At 42.3% G+C, this 20260-nt stretch overlaps 1 protein-coding gene across 1 annotated transcript in view; it reads right to left on the reverse strand.

Annotated features, from left to right (window-relative positions):
- UBR3 (ubiquitin protein ligase E3 component n-recognin 3) overlaps positions 1–20260 on the reverse strand; it is a 147540-nt gene that overhangs the window by 121314 nt on the left and 5966 nt on the right. The window contains exons 2-8 of the mRNA XM_044304442.1: positions 18348–18437; positions 17313–17441; positions 17177–17229; positions 15628–15761; positions 14816–14901; positions 14132–14273; positions 419–515 (exon numbers count right to left, since the gene is read on the reverse strand). Coding sequence (XP_044160377.1) covers positions 419–515; positions 14132–14273; positions 14816–14901; positions 15628–15761; positions 17177–17229; positions 17313–17441; positions 18348–18437 — 731 coding nt within the window. The remainder of the gene's footprint in view (positions 1–418; positions 516–14131; positions 14274–14815; positions 14902–15627; positions 15762–17176; positions 17230–17312; positions 17442–18347; positions 18438–20260) is intronic.

Raw genomic sequence — 20260 nt, forward strand, 5'->3', positions numbered from 1 at the left:
AACAAAAAATAAAAAAAAAGGACAAGGTTACTTTAAGTCTCTTTGTAGCAGGACCTGAGGGAACTGCAGCAACCAATTAGCAAATAAATTGCTGTGGAATAAAGGTTAAGCAATATTTGCTCACGCTGGAAGGCAATGCATCATTCATTCTGACGGCTCATTCCAAAAACACTACGAGAAGAATGGAAATGAAACCCCGAATGTCATCTAAATTGCAGGAGAGCATTTTACGCCCACAACTCGTGCCCTTTACTGATATTTGGTAAAAATAAAATCATTTGTGTATAAGAAGCAAGAATTATGCTTTTTTTTTTTTTTTTTTTTGCTTAGAATGAAGTTTTTTTTCCAGATTCAGATGTGACCAACATGGCAAAATGCTGGCGTCTCGAGGCAAAGTAGTACAAATGATGCCACTTACAATGCAGTGTATCGGTCCATGGCAGACTGCACGTCTCTGCGGTACACAGTACGGAGGATAACCATCACAGGGTCAAACTCTTGGTCCCAGGCCTCACCTTTACAAGGAGAGAAAGAGAAGATCGGTCAATTAGTGGTTACAGTAAACTGCATATATACAATCAGCCATGGCTGCCACACCGACATTCCTAAAGGGAATTCCAGTTATACGTAGATTTTGTGCAATTATTGCAGAATGATGGATACGCAATGTCCTAGACTTTAAGTTTTTATTTCTCACTGTGTTCACAAAGAGGTTATCCCACTAGTAATGTAAAAAAATAAAATAAAATGAAATGAAAATCAGATATCATATAGTACATGGCAATCTCTTTCTAACAAACCTGGAAGAAGCCCTGAACCTCACATGGACCCATTCATTGTTCCAATTGCTGTGCGAAATTTATATCAAAATGGCAGCTCAGGGGTTGTGTCCTTTCTGCTGCAGCTCAGGGGGCATATCCCTTCTGCCCCAGATAAAAGCTGATCGCTGAGGCTCCCAGTCCCCAGTGTATTTTGTAAGACTAAGGTTACTTTCACATCTGCGTTGTTTCGGTACAGTTTTAAGATCCAGCTTGGGATCTGAAAACCACAGCAAAACGCTTCTGTTATAATAATACAACCTATTATAATCGAATGAAGAAACCGGCACTAAAATTATTGTAAGTCAATGGGCGCCGGATTTTTATGTCTGAAAAAACTGATACGGCACTATTCACTTGCATGGTTTTTGGTGCTGATCTGGGTTCCTCAGTTTCCCATGCCGCACGCAAAAACGCTGCTTGCAGAGGTTTTGTGTCTGGGAATGGGAATGCAACCTTGTGCACTCCATTCCAGTTTGTTCGGTTTTGTCCCCATTGACAATGAAAGGGGACAAAACTGAAGTGTTTTCCTCCGGTTTTGAGAGCCTGTGTCGGATCTCAAAACCGGACAGCACAACGCTGATGTGAAAGTAGCCCAAGTCACACAGCACAATGCACTTGCATCGAATGCATGAAAGCTGTGCACCATTTCATACATTTGGCGCAACTACACAATGTACAACCAGACATAAAAACCCATCTCAAAAGATAAATGTCCCCTATACAGCTTTCTCTATAAATCTGCATTTTTTGCATCAATGCCACAAATTACAGGCCTAGAATACAGCACGCCACAACTACAACCCTTAAAGGTGTGGAATCGTATGAGATCAGGGTTTACGCAAAAGGTCAAGTAAATGCAAATTGAAAAAATGATATTTTGTGCTACAATGCCCTGGAAGATCCGCTGCTTGAAGAAATGTGGTCGTATCCTGAAGGCAAATGTTTCTGAGTAATGTACTTCGAAGAATGGGCTTAACCCCTCACCAACTGGTTACGTTCAGTTCATATGACTATTTACGGGGAAATTTTGCTAAATATAGAAGAAAACCGTAATTAGAATTAGCAGTAATTGTTTCCTTGAATCCACCATGACTGCTACACATGAGATTGACCCCTTGACCTCTATAGGGCCGGAACACACAGTTTAAAAAAGGCCACCACCCACTCTCACCCTCAGTGTTCACAAATTACCAAAGTGGGTGCAAACCTATATTATATTTTTTATATATTTATCTTTTTTTTTTTTTTTTTTTTTTTTTAGTATTTCAATATCTGATCAACTAAGGGGGGGAATATCTGAGCCATCATGGTGGATTTAAGGAGAGAGAATAAGCTGTAAGTCCAATTACGGTTTTTCATTTCATCCACCATGACTGCTAAACATGAGAACTACCAGATTACTTGGGGGGGGGGGCGCAACAGCTTGCAGAACTTTCTGGCCAAAGGTCAGATCTGTAGAAGCAGAGACATCTATACGCTAATGCTTTATGAATGAATTTATACTTCACCAGGTAGCAGCTCTACAAATCCTGTCAAGGGAAACGCCATTGCCCTACTGGAATGGGCTCTAACGTTAGCAGGACTAGTAAGACCAGCCATTGAGTAACAGCAGGATATCATGGTTTTAATCCAACGACCTATGGAGGCCCTGGAAGCTTTTTTTCCCCTTAATTTGACCTGCAAAATGAATAAGGAGATTGTTGTCCTTCCTAAATTCCTTAGTAGCCGTTAGGTACTGGATAATAGTATCTCTTATGTCCAGGAGCTGTAACTGTACTTCAGTTGAATTTTGTGGGTCTGTAGAAAAGGAAGGTAGGATGATTACCTGATCTCTATGGAAATTTGAGACCACTTTTGGAAGAAAACCTGGATCTAATCTGAGTGCTATTATGTCCGAAAGAATTGAAAGGTAGGTTTCTCGGCAGGAGAGGGCCTGAATTTCTCCTAGACGTCTAGCTGATGTTATAGCTATTAAAAATAGTGCTTTGAATAAAAAAAGTGTTTAAATTGAAATGTCCGATAAAGGAGTAAACGGAGACTTTATTAGTCCTCTCAAGACCAAGTTTAAATCCCACTGGGGAACCTTGGGGTTAGAGATGGTCTTAGTCTGGAGGCAGCTCTTATAAATCTTTTTATGCATCCATGGTTGGCGAAGTCCATGTCATACAAGGCCCCCAGGGTGAAGATCTGGACCTTTAGCATACTAGGTCTAAGGCCGATATCCAACCCCTCTGAAGAAAATCTAAAATTTTCTGGATACATGGGGGTGACCTATTCGGGGAGACTTCCCCTAGCCAACTACAGTATCTTTTCCAGATTTTGAGATATATAGCCAAGGCGACTTTCTTCCTGCTAGATTTCAAAGTATTAATGACTTTTTGCGAAAGCCCTTTACTTTCTAAGATTTCGATTTCAGGATCCAGACTGATAGCTTGAACAGGCTGGGGTCCTGTGAAGGATTGGGCCCTGCGATAGAATGTCCTTCTGAAATGGTATTTTCCACGGTTCTTCCACAGCAATCTCCATCAGAATGGAGAACCAGCTTCTCTTGGGCCAGTAGGGGACCATTAGTATCACCGTTACTGGGTCCGTTACTATCTTCTGCAAGACCCGAGGGATTAGGGCCCAGAGAGGAAAGGCATATGCGAGGTTCCAAGTCCACCTGACTGAGAAAGCGTTGACAGCCCATGGTTCTTCTCTAGGATTTAAGAAACAAAAAACGCCTTACTTTCACATTTGTTTTTGAAGCGAATAGGTCAATTTGAGGTACTCCCCCATCTTTTGGAAATCTTCAGAAAAATTTCTCCCCTGGGTCTAATGTTTTTCTGCTGAGATAATCGAGTTCTATGTTTTCTGAACCTTTGAGATGGATTGCTGTAATTGAAAGGACATTCTTTTCTGCCCAGAAGAATATTTTTTCTGCCAGTCCCCTCAAGCTTGGAGATCTTGTGCCTCCCTGGTGTTTTAGATAGGCCACAGTTGTTGTATTGTCGGAAAATATTTTCAGATGCTTTTTGAATAACATGTCTTATGATACATTTAGGGTTTCCCAGACTGCTCGCAGTTCTCTGTAGTTTGATGATCTGCTCTTTAATATGTCTGACCACTTGCACCCGACAGCTTGAGGCGGCCACTTTTGCCTCCCATCCAATGCCACTTGCGTCTGTCAAAATTTGAATTTCTGGAACTGTTAGCCAGGCTACGCCTTTTGACAGATTTTCCCTTTCCTTCCACCAGTTCAAATCTGACTTTACGTGGTAAGGGACGTTGATCTTTTTGCCTAGGGAGGACTGTTTTCTGTCCCATTTCCCTAAAATCCAGGTTTGTGTTATCCTGGTGTGAGCCTGACACATTGCTACGGCTGTATTGCATGATGTCATCATTCCCAGGATGCTCATGGCCCCTCTGATAGAGCACTGTTTCTGAGACTGGAAAATCCTTATTCTCTCCCTGAAAGATTCCAACTTTTCTTGTGGGAGAGATAAAGTCTGGGTAATTGAATCTAACATTACCCCTAAGAACTTTATTTTTGTCACTGGTACTAGGCAATATTTTTTCACGTTTACCAACCAGCCCAATTCTGAGATTTTCTGCATCATGTAGTTGGTCTGTCTGGATGTTTCCAGCTCTGAGTTTCCTACTATGAGGAAGTCGTCTAAATAGGGAAAAAAATTTAAGCCCTCTAGTCTGAGAGGGGAAATCATTTATATTATCAGCTTTGTGAACACCCTTGGGGCAGAAGATATGCCGAATGGTAGGGCAGTGAACTAGAAATGATTGACTATGCCGTCTTGGTCTTTCAGTGTGAATCTGAGGTATCTTTGTGACTTTTGATGGATGGGAACATGGTAGTAGGCATCTTTTAGATCGAAGGATGTCATATATGCTCTTTTTTTTACTAGGGGAATTATTGATGAAATTGACTCCATTTAGAATTTTCTCTAGGTTATAGATTTGTTTAGCCCTTTTAGGTTTATAATAGTACGGGAAGAGCGGTCGGGTTTCTGGACTAAAAATAACTTTAAATAAAAGCCCCTTCCCCTTTCTGGTTTGGGAACTTATAATACCAAGCCTGAATTTTTCAAGTCTAGGACTCCCTGCCAAATTTTTGCTAACACGTTCTGACTGTGGGACGTTCTTTGAAATCTTTTTGGAGGGGTTGAGAAAAATTCTATCCCGTAGCCATTATTTACAATGTCCAAGGCCCAGGAATTCTGGGTTACGTCTTCTCACAGATAGAAAATTTCTCGACCTTCCTTCTACCCTGGTGTCATTGTTTTTCTGTTTGTTTGTTCTGAGGATTAGGGAGGAAGCTTCTACCTTTTCCCCCTTTCTGATAGCTCCATCGTCCCGATTTTCCCTTTCCCCTGTAGGATCTTGATTGTGCGCTAAAGGGACGAAAAGGTTTCTTCCTGCTCTCTTCTGGGAACCCTTTTTTTTGTCAGCAGTCTTCTCTAGAATTGCATCTAGTACTGGCCCAAAAATGTATTTGCCAGAAAATGCAATAGAGCACAGTTTAGCTTTGGAAGTCCTGTCATCCATCTTTGGGGTCTCATTCAAGATTTTTATTTCAGCTTGATCAAACAACCACCTGTTTTTAAACTCCTCAGAGACTCCCGGTCTTCTTTCTGGATCAGTCCACTTATCCAGAATCATGTCTTTAATATTTTAGTCCCCCAAACATCTCATCCTGAACTGACCGGGGCTTTTGAACATCTTAACTGCCCATAGTAGCTCACGCAGCCCCCCAGTAACTCCTCAATATCCTTAGAAGAAAAGTAATATTTTCGTCTTCCACAATTTCCCCCTCAGACAACACATCATCTTCCATATTTTGTCTAGAGGTGAAAGCCTCCTTGTCCATGTCCTCTGCATCAGAGGAGGATGGAACCGTCATTTTGGATTTTTTGGCAGGAGGCATAGAAGGGACAGACTTGAGGGAGGCCAAGGAGGATTTTATTTCACTTTGAATCATAGATTTAACCTCCATGAGGATAGATGGTTGCTCTTCCTTTACAAGCTCATTAATGCAAGACTGACAGAGCTTCTTTTTGCGATTTTCAGGGAGTCTTTTTGCACAAGTTGCGCATCTTGTGTATTTGGATTTAACTTTGGGCTCTTTCACTCCCTATAAAAAGAGAGGAGCAAAAAAAAAACAAAAAAAAAAAAAACATGAAATATACAAAGTCACAGGAGTAGTCATGATAGGAATAGTCGAGGGTGGGTGTGCGGTATCCATCTGGCACACAGAAAACACAGTGGAGGCAGCGGCAGGTTGAATTCGCCACCTTTTTCACCCAGCGTGGTGTCTGACGTCACCAGTGTGCGCGCGCGTGCACTCCACGTGATCCTAGGCTCCGCCCCCTCTGGCATAGTCGGGAACCGAGCATAGACTGCGGCGCGTATGAGCAGGACGGCGTGCAGCATGCTCTTTCTTTTCCGGTCTGCTTCCTCACAGAAGGGAAGGGAGAATCCTTGTTCAGGGATGAGAATTTTCTCTCGTATATGTCCTCTGCCCAGCTTTAGTAGGAACGGCAGGAGGGCAGAGGGGAAAGACAAGAAGTAACCCTCTCTTCCTAAAGGTATCCGAAAAATAAAATTTGCATAAAATCTTCACCTCCCCCCTGGAGGTCTCTTTGTGAGGTGCTCCATAGGGACAGGAAACACTGAGGGTGAGAGTGGGTGGTGGCCTTTTAAACTCTCTGTGTTCCTGCCCCTATAGTGGTCAAGGGGTCAATCTCATGTGTAGCCGTCATGGTGGATGAAATGGAAATATTTTCTGCAAAATAATAGAAAATGCTGCAGGCCTCAGGATCATGAGCGTGCGCTATTTGGGCCCTACTACCGTCCACAAAATGGAGTGTGGTCCCATTACTGGTCAATTCTCCCAGTCCAGTACACAGCACAAGGCGTGTATGCTGCCACTTTTGTTTTTATGCAGACCTCACATGATTTTACCTCCACATATCGATATGAAGGTATTCATTCAGCATATGTGTGATATGAATCACAAAAAAGGTGTGCAAATGAGGCCTATTTTGTAAAAAGTCTATATAACCATCTGCTTCTAGAAAAGCTAGGTGACCCCATCATACCTACCTGCACAGCTACCATGTAACCCATGTGCCCTGGACTGGAGATCTGTCAGCCTATGACAACTACCGGTAGTGACATATTCACTGGTCATATTACTGTAAAATTGCCATTTAGGAGTCTGGGAAAGGTAAGTGTCCCCCCTTTGGGGGGGAGGGGGGATGTAATGGCAGCAGGTACATTGTATGTCACCAATTTCCCAGAAACAGATAAAACTAAAAACAGACTGCAAAAGATTTTAATGACAACTAGAGGACTTCTTTTTACTGGTTCTTTTTATTGTAGGGGAAGACACAGCAGATCGGAATCAAAACAAAGACACTTCTAGAAAAAATAAGGAGGGTCACAAGGTGGGAACGAGATGCAGAGTGTCAAAACGGCAAAACACTGCTGCATTTCATATAGCAGGACCTCCTGCGGTTTAACTGAAACAAATTTATATTGTAACAGGGTTCTATGAAGAACTAAAGAGAGTCCCAAAGATAATTGCCAAGGAATGCTCGTAAGTGATTATCTGGCAGTATAAATGTACCGCCGATTACCTGATGAACAAGGGAAACACTCATTTATCGGATAATTCAATTTACAGGCAGAATAACGTGCTGTGTAAACATGATCTGCTGCCGGCAAACAACGAGTCAGTATGGGGAAGAGCGATGACATTAGTGATGAAAAGGGACGTTGCATTTTCAGTGAACTTAGACCTCTGTTCTTCTTAAAGGGTTAGTACCATCTCATACATTGATTGCACCACAAGCTCTGCCATAAATGCAGGTCCCACCTATCTTTAAAGCAGCAGCCCCCCACACCCTGTCCTGGCTGAATGGAGTGGACACAACTTGGTAAATAGCCACACGGGCTGTGCTCCGCTGTTTCTGTAGCTCCAATACAAGTGGGGGTTACAGAAGAAATGCACCATAGTGATCTATATGTGGGCATCTCACAAGTTAGGCTGGGTTCACATCACGCTTTATGCCTACGTTTGACGTATACATTACAAAATCAAAGGATACAAAAACACAGCACACCATGTTCTAGTATCCTGCAGAGTCCGGTTTAAAAAAAAAAAAAAAAAAAAAAAAATTATTTATATATATATATATATATATATATATATATATATATATATATATATATATATATATACACACACACACACACATACATACACATACACACACAATGAAACTCTATGGCAAACAGATGCCATTGTATGGCATCAGTTTCATGGTTATATTTTTGTATACGTTAAACGAATGGGAAAAACGTAATGTGAACCTAGTCTTAAGGGAACAGCATAGCACTGTCTTACGTACCTTCCATAACACCTCTTCATTTATATGGAAGCTACAGAGACAGTGTAGCACAGTCCGCTCTTCTGTTTCTGTAGTCCCACCACCAAAGCAGGGTCTGAATCCAGCAGGAGGTTCAAGGCATTTGATGTCTGATCATGTACACGCTTACAGGTCATATGTTCAGAAGGATATCTCTCCATTCAGGAAAGGAGGTAATTTTAATTTCCTGCTGCATCCCTGCTCCTGATCAATAAGACTAAAACTTTATAGAAATAAATTAGAAAGCTGCAATTAACAGATTTTTTTAATTTATTTTTTAAGCGTTAAAGGGATTATCTAAGGAGGAGAATTCTTCTTAGGAGCTATGGAAGTCATAGACTGTGTTCTCAGATGCCCTTCCCTCCCCCACCTATGAGACAGAATGGAGATCCACTCCTCATTTACCTGGTCACCACGATCCCATATGAAAGTAATCTCTGATAACATAACCGCTTTAAACCCGGGGTCATCAACTGCACAATAAGCAAGGCCAAGACCATGGATGGCCTTATGCCTATCCCATGCATGCTTAAACTCCTCCACTGTATTTGCAGCTACCACTTCTGCAGGAAGGCTATTCCATGCATCCACTACTCTCTCAGTAAAGTGATACTTCCTGATATTACTTTTAAACCTTTGCCCCTCTAATTTAAAACTATGTCCTCTTGTAGCAGTTTTTCTTCTTTTAAATATTCTCTCCTCTTTTACCTTGTTGATTCCCTTTATGTATTTAAAAGTTTCTATCATATCCCCTCTGTCTCGTCTTTCTTCCAAGCTATACATGTTAGGGTGCTTTAATCTTTCCTGGTAAGTTTTATCCTGCAATCCACGTACCAGTTTAGTAGCTCTTCTCTGAACTCTCTCCAAAGTATCAATATCCTTCTGGAGATATGGTCTCCAGTACTGCGCACAATACTCCAAATGAGGTCTCACTAGTGCTCTGTAGAGCGGCATGAGCACCTCCCTCTGTCTACTGGTAATGCCTCTCCCTATACACCCAAGCATTCTGCTAGCATTTCCTGCTGCTCTATGACATTGTCTGCCTACCTTTAAGTCTTCTGAAATAATGACCCCTAAATCCCTTTCCTCAGATACATCTCATTTAATTAAAGCAAGAATTACAACAATATGAAATCCTTTGGTTCGCCGTCTTAACCTACAAAACCAGCGCAAACAACAGAAATATGAATGTAAAAAAAAATATTATCCTACTATCACAGCTATTCAACAAGAGAAGCAATGACATTCTAAAGAAGAGACAAATAAATAAAAAAAATACAAATAATCAGCTCATCAGTTCCGCCCCACTAAACTGGTATTTATTCGGATCCCGGGCAGTGCGCGATAAGTCGTTTCATGAATCATGAGCTTAAACCCTGGATTTTCAGGCTATTTTCACATAATAACAGGGATTGTTGAAAAGCGGCACAATAAGGGCGCAGGCTATCAGCTCCACCTGGTGGTCAATATGTATAAGACAAGGAGGCTGCAGGTTAACTATACTGAATGTTTTTACATAAATCTTGGTGCCGAGGAATTACTACTGCAGTAGCTAATACTATAATAAACTGTGTGCGCGTCTATATATTACATCCATGGACGAGTATGGAAATTTTTATAATTAGTACCTTCCGATGATTACATACAGACCATAGGAACGCCGCAGGGGGAAAAAAAAAATCATATTTTTTTTCAGGAGAATAATATGTATGCCAGAAGACCCTTCTCTTGTCGTGACCCCTGGTACACAAGCGGTAATAGGGAAGAAGAGGCTATTGAGGGCCGGCAGCCCCCTACGTAGGCAGTGCAGAGTTATTCTGGGTCAATGTCAACAGCAGGCATAGTTCTGCATGGTAGTGAACTGGCATTTTGATACACACTTCAGCTGCTGCAGAACAGTGTTTTCAAGGAGAAAAGGACCACACATTCAATCAGCTTATTACATGGCAAACATCTATAGGGGAACCATACAAGCTCCTGATTTTACCAGAAATAATTGTATTTCTGCAATGTAGTTTTTGGCCCTTGCGGCATGGACAGATGAAGCATATTATAATAATGTGTTTCACTTGGCCAAAAATGCTGTAAAACCACAGCAAAAACCTCTGTGTACAGGCAACCCTTTAATTACACAGAATAAAAGATTGACGGGCGATGAAAATGATTTACAAAAACTTCACAAATGGTAAAATTTTTATAAAAGAAGCAATGGGGTGCCTTCACATGCAGCAGTTTTTATTGCAGAAAATGTATGCAACTGAAATGGGTTTGCTTTGGCAGTAAGCACACGGATTTCTGCATGCCCCACTCAGGTGATTGGAACAGATTTTCAGGCGCAGACATTTTTCTGCAACAAAATCCGACAGGTCTGAAGGCAGCCGTACCCTACTCACCTGTGGACCCTTCTTGGCACACAGAAATGCATGCTCAGGCGGGTCACCACTGCGATCAGTGATCGGCTGAAATGTGTCAAGACTGGATCGGGAAGCAGACACCGGCAGTGACCTGACGAGCTTCAGAAGAACAGCAGCAGCAGATCAGTGAGGAGAGTTTGCTTCTCTTAAATATTTTTACGCTATTCTTAGGCTTTTAGAAATAATCCGAATTGACCAGACTAGGATATGCCCCCATTGTTTTATAGGTGCGGGTCCCACTGTTGGGACCCACACCTATGATCGAGAACGGAGCCCCACAAGTGAAGGAGAGCGCACTGAGCATGCGCAGCCGCCCTCCATTCATTTTCTATAGGGCCGGCGAAAATAGCCGAGCGCTGGCTCTGCTATTTCTGTTGGTCCCATAGAAACGAATAGGAGCGGGGGCTGCGCATGCGCAGTGCGCTCCCATTTACTTTTATGGAGAGCCGGCTTCGTGGTGGCCGGACCAGAGAGAGTCCTCCAGCCACCACCTTGCGGGGCTCCGTTCTCGATATACAGTACAGACCAAAAGTTTGGACACACCTTCTCATTCAAAGAGTTTTCTTTATTTTCATGACTATGAAAATTGTAGATTCACACTGAAGGCATCAAAACTATGAATTAACACATGTGGAATTATATACATAACAAAAAGTGTGAAACAACTGAAAATATGTCATATTCTAGGTTCTTCAAAGTAGCCACCTTTTGCTTTGATTACTACTTTGCACACTCTTAGCATTCTCTTGATGAGCTTCAAGAGGTAGTCACCTGAAATGGTTTTCACTTCACAGGTGTGCCCTGTCAGGTTTAATAAGTGGGATTTCTTGCCTTATAAATGGGGTTGGGACCATCAGTTGCCTTGTGGAGAAGTCAGGTGGATACACAGCTGATAGTCCTACTGAATAGACTGTTAGAATTTGTATTATGGCAAGATAAAAGCAAAGAAAAACGAGTGGCCATCATTACTTTAAGAAATGAAGGTCAGTCAGTCCGAAAAATTGGGAAAACTTTGAAAGTGTCCACAAGTGCAGTCACAAAAACCATCAAGCGCTCAAAAACCATCAAGCGCTACAAAGAAACTGGCTCACATGCGGACCGCCCCAGGAAAGGAAGACCAAGAGTCACCTCTGCTGCGGAGGATAAGTTCATCCGAGTCACCAGACTCAGAAATCGCAGGTTAACAGCAGCTCAGATTAGAGACCAGGTCAATGCCACGCAGAGTTCTAGCAGCAGACACATCTCTAGAACAACTGTTAAGAGGAGACTGTGTGAATCAGGCCTTCATGGTAGAAGATCTGCTAGGAAACCACTGCTAAGGACAGGCAACAAGCAGAAGAGACTTGTTTTGGCTAAAGAGCACAAGGAATGGACATTAGACCAGTGGAAATCTGTGCTTTGGTCTGATGAGTCCAAATTTGAGATCTTTGGTTCCAACCACCGTGTCTTTGTGCGGCGCAGAAAAGGTGAACGATTGACTCTACATGCCTGGTTCCCACCGTGAAGCATAGAGTAGGAGGTGTGATGGTGTGGGGGTGCTTTGCTGGTGACACTGTTGGGGATTTATTCAAAATTGAAGGCATACTGAACCAGCATGGCTACCACAGCATCTTGCAGCGGGATACTATTCCATCCGGTTTGCGTTTAGTTGGACCATCATTTATTTTTCAACAGGACAATGACCTCAAACACACCTCCAGGCTGTGTAAGGGCTATTTGACCATGAAGGAGAGTGATGGGGTGCTGCGCCAGATGACCTGGCCTCCACAGTCACCGGACCTGAACCCAATCGAGATGGTTTGGGGTGAGCTGGACCGCAGAGTGAAGGCAAAAGGGCCAACAAGTGCTAAGCATCTCTGGGAACTCCTTCAAGACTGTTGGAAGACCATTTCAGGTGACTACCTCTTGAAGCTCATCAAGAGAATGCCAAGAGTGTGCAAAGCAGTAATCAAAGCAAAAGGTGGCTACTTTGAAGAACCTAGAATATGACATATTTTCAGTTGTTTCACACTTTTTTGTTATGTATATAATTCCACATGTGTTAATTCATAGTTTTGATGCCTTCAGTGTGAATCTACAATTTTCATAGTCATGAAAATAAAGAAAACTCTTTGAATGAGAAGGTGTGTCCAAACTTTTGGTCTGTACTGTAGGTGCGGGTCGCAGCCATGTGACCCGCACCTATAAGACAATGGGGGCATATCCTAGCGATATGCACCCATTGTCCATGATGAGACAACCCCTTTAAAAAAAGGCAGTGGGCTGCTCCATAGGGGGGAGATTTACATAAAGATCAAGTAAGGTAATTCTTTGATTTTATTTTCCAATAAAAAAAAAAAAGCAAAATTCAATGTACAAAAAGCAAGACAAAGGACTCCTCCTAGCCCTGATTTTTTATATTTTTTTAGGAGCCAGCCATTTACTCTTGCCATACTGCTCTGTCTTGTGCATGAAGCTGCCCAGGGTCAAGCATACATAAATATGCCTTTTCTAGCCAGGAAAAGAATAAACCCTAAACCTTTCTGTTCTATGCTGTTTCCATAATTCCCATTTAAAGGGGTTATGCCACGATTAATGTAAAAATAAAAATCAGATAACACATAGTACATGATCACAGAAGGAGCCCTGTACCTCACATGGAACCAGGGATCTCCCCATTCATTGCTCTGCTAGATTTATTTCAGGCTGGCAGCTCAGGGGGAGTGTGTCCTTTCTAAGTGGGCATGTACGGTACTTTCCCAGGTTGTGTGTCCTTTCTGCTGCAGCATAGGGAAAGAGCTGCAGCAGAAAGGACACACAACCTGGGAAAGTACCATACATGCCCACTTAGAAAGGACACACTCCCCCTGAGCTGCCAGCCTGAAATAAATCTAGCAGAGCAATGAATGGGGAGATCCCTGGTTCCATGCAGCTCTTTCCCCTGCTACAGCTTCTAAAAGACAATATGGCTTGTGGCAGTTGAAGATTTAAACTGAGAGCGCATGACCAGCTCAGGAAGGTGGACAGAGAAAAAAAAAAATATAAAAAAAAAAAAAAAAAAAAAAAAAAATCAGGTGGTGCTATACAGATACATTTTACTGAATGACTCAGTAGCTATATTAATGTTTAATTACACCCAATTGCAAAAGTATTTAGATCCAGGTGTTGGTATGAAAAACATAGAATATGGGAGTCACAGAAGCAGCATGGCATAGACTGTTTGTCTGCTTCCAGAACCCAGCCACCTCTGGCTGAAAATACGACAGGTATTCTATTCTCGGTCATGAATGGGTGGGTGAGATGGGTGTAGCCCTTTAATGCAATAATAAAAGAACAACCCCAATTTCTACATCCTTATGTTCTTTATCACATATATAGCTCTGACCTAGTGTGACAGCTATGACACTTGACATCACTTTAAGAACTACAGTAGGACAGTTCCTAAAAACGGATGTTATCCAAGATGACCTTTGAAGTGAGAGATACATACCCTTCGGTGTATACATTCCTTGCTGCATTGAACCTCCAGGTTCAAACACAGGAGCTTTAAAGTCAGCAACTGCCGACAATACAGATTCAGAGCTGCAGCTTCCCGGCATTACACCGCTCTTGGGATTAGGGCTTTCTGGAATGTTAACTAGAGGTTCAGGAAAACAAACCAAGGCGGTCATGTCAGAAACTAGACAGAAATATTGTAATAGAAAAGTGTGTACAAAGGATCCATCACCAAGGTTTATGTCCTTCTTAAGACAATGGGGCAAGACATCTTCTAATGCAGGGGTAGGCACCCTCCGGCACTGCAGCTGTTGTGAAACTAAATCTCCCAGTATGCATACTTGCTCTGCTGTTCTTAGAACTCCCATAGAAATAAATGGAGCATGCTGGGAATTGTAGTTTCAATTGCTGACCCCCTGTCCTAAGGTGTAATCAGTGCAGGTAGGCACGAATGCTTAGGCGCTGCATGCCCACCTTCCAGGGGCTGGACAGAACCGCACTGCTGACCATTCGCTGTGAATGAATGCTTTAGATCAAACACAGTGAAAGGTGCACTCACAACTGTGAAACACTACTGGCAATAGATGAACCAATGGAAATTGCGAGCTATGACGCTTTAATGATTTTAAAGCCAATTCAAACCAGTACATTGCAGATAAAACTATTTGTAAAAGGATATAAGATCAAGTAGTGAGCTGTGAGTACGGTCGTTCATACATAACTGTGCTATCATCTCCGCTCTGAGGATCTCGTCATCGGTCATTCCTAAATTCAGAAATACAAAGGTTAAGGTGGTTGACACATCCATGGCAGAACATAATAATATATTGTATATGACATAGCTGTAGAAGGGTTGTCCAGGAGTTTAGGCCAGTGATAGACTGCAGTGGAGCCCATCATTACTCCAAGAAAGTAAACTAGCAGGAACCAACCAAGCACCAGGGGATATAACATTACTGCTGTTAAGTGTAGCCACAAGGTTTAAAGGGCACCTCCTATCTTTAGTGATTTTTCATGCCTCCGTAGTAGAGCTCAGCCACATTATAACTTTACATTTTCCTTTGTCTTGTTTCTTTATGCGTTCCCCAGCTACTCCTAGTGCAAGCTGCCTCTGCTTGCACCATTTGTGGGCACAATTTCACAAAATAGCACGGCTTACGTGAGATTTATGCAAAAATTGCAGCAAAATAAACATGAAACCAGAGTGAACTGTGAATGCACCCTCAGTGTCTAGGTGTCTGTCAGAAAGCTGAATGTACGGCCTCTTCTCTGCAATGCTCTGCAGAGCTCAGCCAATGAGAGACGAGGGCTGCTTTTTACATCAAACTACTGGAACTTCAGAGCCTTGGGGTCTGGTGGAAAAGTAGTATCACCACCGAAGTATGGTTCAGTGGGCAGTTAGAAGGGGCTTTAAAATAAAACAGCATGAAGCTGGGAGTATGCTTTATTACAATTTTATCCATAGAGAAGTCAAACGCCCACGCAACTTACCTAAGTGTAAACGTAGACTCAACAGGATAACAAGAAACGTCAGCGCCCCTTCAAGCATCGACCTTTCATGATCAGAGTCCAGAACGGTGTTCTGGTGTTGGGAGGCCATTGTTAAAAGGTCTACAACCTTAAACCTTAGTGATGAAAGAAATGAACATTTAATACGAATGGCTAATAATTCAATTGGAACAGCATACAACAACGTGAAACTGGCCAAAGGAGCAACAAACCTTCCTGGAGATACCTGCACGTATCCATGTTTTATGCACTACAACTTCGCAACGTTCCTTCAGTAGACTAAGCACAGGTAACAGATTCAGTTACAGACTTCACTGTAGTTAGCGGTGGTCAGTCGTTACGATAGGCAATCCTTTTAAAAGGTTATGGGCCTAATTTATCACAAAAGCTGCGCGTTTGTGACTTTTTCAGCACCACTTGGCCAAAAACTTTTGCTCAAGAGGTTTTTCTCCAGCCACTTTGCCAATAAGCGGGAATAGCGAGTGCAAGGCCAGAGGCTCCACCATATTTAAAAAAATTTATGTCAGAGACTAGCGTAAATATCAGTAAAAGCACGGACTGCGGGATGCTGCGCCTAAATTATGACAAGGCATACGCCTTGTCATAAATTAGGCGCAGCCTCGGGCAGTGCGCCTGGTTATCATAGACTGACGTATGCAGCCAGGCTATGATAAATCTGCCCCAATGTGTCAACAAATTTATTTTTTCTGCTAATTAAAAATAGATGGTGAAGACTGATTGCAGATTTTTTATTTATTTTTTCTATTTTCTATGCAAGACTATAGGGGCGGCCGTCTTGCCTGAGCTACTGTTAACAGCATTTAGATATATGCTCTATAGAAGCCACCATGGGCCACAGACACAATAAACCTAAGGGGACCTCAGTGACTTCTAAGGGAGAGTTTTCTAAGCGTGCTATGTGAGCTGTTTTAAATAGAGCGTATCCAAACCAGATTCTTTTTAAAACTTTGTTAAGAATATGGGCTCTGTTCTACTGCAAAATGTATTGCCTCAGCAGAGGTCTTTCTGAAGTTTCATCATATATCCGGAGACTTACTTCATCTCGCCTCCATCACTTGTCACTTCGTTTATTTGCATAAATTACTGTATCACAAATACTAAGACAAACTCTGCTTCGTGCCTCATTAACGAAGCAGAGTTCAGCTTTGTATTTTGATATAATAATTTATGCAAACAAAAACTGACACGCGATAGTGGCGAGATGAAGCAAGTCTCGCAATATCTGCTGAAACTTTAAAAAGACCTCCGCGGAGGCAATACATTTTACAGTGGGACGGAGAAGATAATCTTAACATCGTTTTTAAAAGTCCCGGGTTCAGATACAGTAATCCGACCCCAATTTGCTCAACCCTAATAGCATAGTAGTAACATAGTATATAAGGCGACACAGAAATAAAAAAATAAAAATTAAAAAAATCATCACAAATTCTTTTAAAAAGTGCATATTATTTTAATGTTCAAAAACAGATAAATGTCTTTTGACTAGTTATATTCAATTTTGTAATCTTACCTTTCAAAAACTGATGAAATAAAGTAGTCCGGGTCTAGTTTTGATGCACACACCTGAATAAGTTAAAAGCATTGGGTAAGCTTAGCTCTAAAAATAAAACCGCAGCAGGACTTGAGCATTCTCCATAAGAACCTACCTGCAGCAGGTAAATATCAGGGTCAATCATGGAATTACAGAAATGTGACTGTACGTAGGTCATAGCTTGTCCTTTAATCTGAAGGCCATTCCGTACCCACATGTTGCTGTGGATTTCGGACAAGTTTGCCTATAACAAAAACCAGGAGGAATTAAGACGACTACACATTCCAAATCAGAGTAAATTATACATTCTCCATGATAAATGCAAGGCATAGAACAAGGATTTGCACATTATTACCACTCTTGTGCTACAATTTATAAAAGAGTCCAACGCCCATTACCATTCAGTTTGAAGTCTCAGCTTTGTTAATTTTATATCTCACAAATAAAACAAAATAACATTTTGATTAAGTTTTGAAAAACTATGTTTTACTACACTGTAATGACCAAATTACATTATAATAGTACGTTATGGGAGTTCTCGAAAGGTCCGCTTTTCCAACCATTGTTCCAACACATTTGGAATGAAGTAGCTTTTGCTACATTGCAAAACCGAGAAAATGCCGCAAACATACCAGAAGTAAAAGGCACCACCCACTGTGTAGTGGACGTGTGGGCATAGGGCAGCTCAGCACCCATTCACCTGAAGGGGGCGGGGGGGACTTAAATACGCTGGTACGGCCTATAAATAGTGGACAGAGCACTTCCGTTTCCAGCTCTGATGGCCGTCAAAAACAGCCAATAAAGGGGGTGCCGGGTGATAGACCATCAATATCTAAAAAGGTGAAAACCTCTCGAAGGCACAGCAAAGTGGCGATAAACTTTCCAGTAGCTGACTGTACGTCGGACCAACAAAGATCTATGCCAATCTCCACCTGAGGGTGCTGCCACACGTTTAGGTTTTTTGATGCAGTTTTTGAAAACCAGGAGTAGATTGAAAGAAGTGAAGATGTGTCTGCCCTAATGCTTTTCTCTCCAGTTATGATCCAAACGTGATTTGGCTTCAAAAACTGCATAAAAAAGCCTGAACATGTGGCAGCAGCCTGACATCAGCAGTCCTTTTTACATTCAACACTTGCACAAACCAGTGTACCTGAATTAGAAGCGGGTGGACCATCAGCTTCATCAGCATTTCCTGGTCAGGCAAAATAGAATCCAAATCTATTTCCTGACACTTCACAGCCTGCCAGAGAGAAGAGAAAATAGTAAGACGTTCAATCTTCATTTGACTAAAGAGGTGTAAACAGGAGACGGCAGGCACATTATAATTAGCAAGATCATTATTCCTACTTACCAGGGGTCATGGCTCATTTTCTCCACATATCTATTTAACAGGGAGAATACATTTGCAGCTTCTTTTGTGTTAACCAGGCGGGAGCTGCAGATTTATTGCTAGGCCAATTTAGAGAACAGGCCTAAACCTACCTAGAAACTCTATAACAGGAATCAGCAACCTTCAGCACGCCGGCTGTTGCGAAACTACAACTCCCAGCAAACATACTTACTCCATAGAAGATAAAGGAGGATTCTGGGAGTTGTAGTTTCAGAACAACTGGAGTGCCCGAGGTTGCTGAGCCCTGCTTATAAGGATGCGCTGCCACACTTTTTTTATTGTTGTTTTTAAAGGGTGGGGCGCTTTATTTGGCTTCTAAAAACCACCACGAAACTCAATTGTTTTCTTGGGGTGGCAATTTTGGGTCGCATATTTTACTATATATTTACACATTTTTTTGCCCTTATGAAAAAAACACCCTGAAATGCTGAAATTAAAAAAACAAATACCAAGAAACAAAAAAATACCAGGAAACTTCCTTAAAAATCCTCCACAAAAAACACTGAGGCAGATGTACTAATAGTGGTACAGGTTACACTGTGATGTGTACTTACACTGTGATGTGAGTGCGGAGACCCCCCCATCGATCACTAGAATGAGTAGAGAGAAGCGCTTATATAATCACACTCTCAACACAATGCAGGAGAGGGGTTAATGGAAGTCTATGGGCCCATCTGGATTCCTTCTGCAGCGAGGAGACAAAGTACGCTGTCAGAGTGCTTTTTTTCTTCTCGTTCCAGGGATCAGTGGGGGTCTCGGCATTCAGGCACCAGTGATAAAAACTTTGGATATGTTTCTATACCATATCAAAAGTTTTCCAAAATTCTGTGAGCTTCTCACCCAGGCAGCCCCCCTGACAAAAGCATCAGAGCATTTAATGCTCCAAATGCGCTCCCTTGCCCTGCGCTAGATCGCACAGGGCACAGGCTCTTTTGTTTATCATAACACACTGCCGGGCGGAATCTTCCGCCCGGCAGTATGTTCGGTGACGTCACCGGCTCAGCGCTAAAGCCCTCCTATCAGTGCCGGTGGCGTCACCAGGCTTCCTGGCAGCACTATGGAGAGCCCCGGTACTTCACCGGAACTCCTAAAAATGCCTTTACCCTGCGCGATTTAGGGCAGGGCAAAGGAGAGAGCATGAACTGCTCCGATGCTCTTGTCAGGGGGGCTGCCTGGGTGAAAATGGAGGTATGTCCTGGTTCAGCTGTAAACCCGGACAACGCCATTAATAAGGAACCTGAGCACATTGCCCAATGTCAAGTCAGGAGGATATGCCTGGAATCTCTTTAACATAGGTCTACACAACAGGGATTAGTTATCAAAAGGTAAAACAAAGGAAAAGTTGGTGAATTGCCCATAAAAGATCGTAAGATTCAAATTGTCGTTAATGTGTACCATATAAAGAAATTAAAGCAGCAACTCCACCTCCCTCAAGCACCACTTTTCATAAATTTCTCTTCAAACGTCCACAAAATGGGTCCGCATCCATTCAGCAATTTTGCGGAACAGGTGCGGACCCATTAATTTTCAATGGGGCCGAAATGTGCTGTCCGCATCCGCACTTCCGGATCCAAAAAGAATAGAACATGTCCTATTCTTATCCGCAATTGCGGACAAGAAAATACATTTTCTATGAGAGTGCAGGCGATGTGCGGTCCACAAAATGCGGACGC

The sequence above is a fragment of the Bufo gargarizans genome, chromosome 8 (assembly GCF_014858855.1).
Source record: "Bufo gargarizans isolate SCDJY-AF-19 chromosome 8, ASM1485885v1, whole genome shotgun sequence".
In the NCBI taxonomy this organism is placed as follows: Eukaryota; Metazoa; Chordata; class Amphibia; order Anura; family Bufonidae; genus Bufo; species Bufo gargarizans.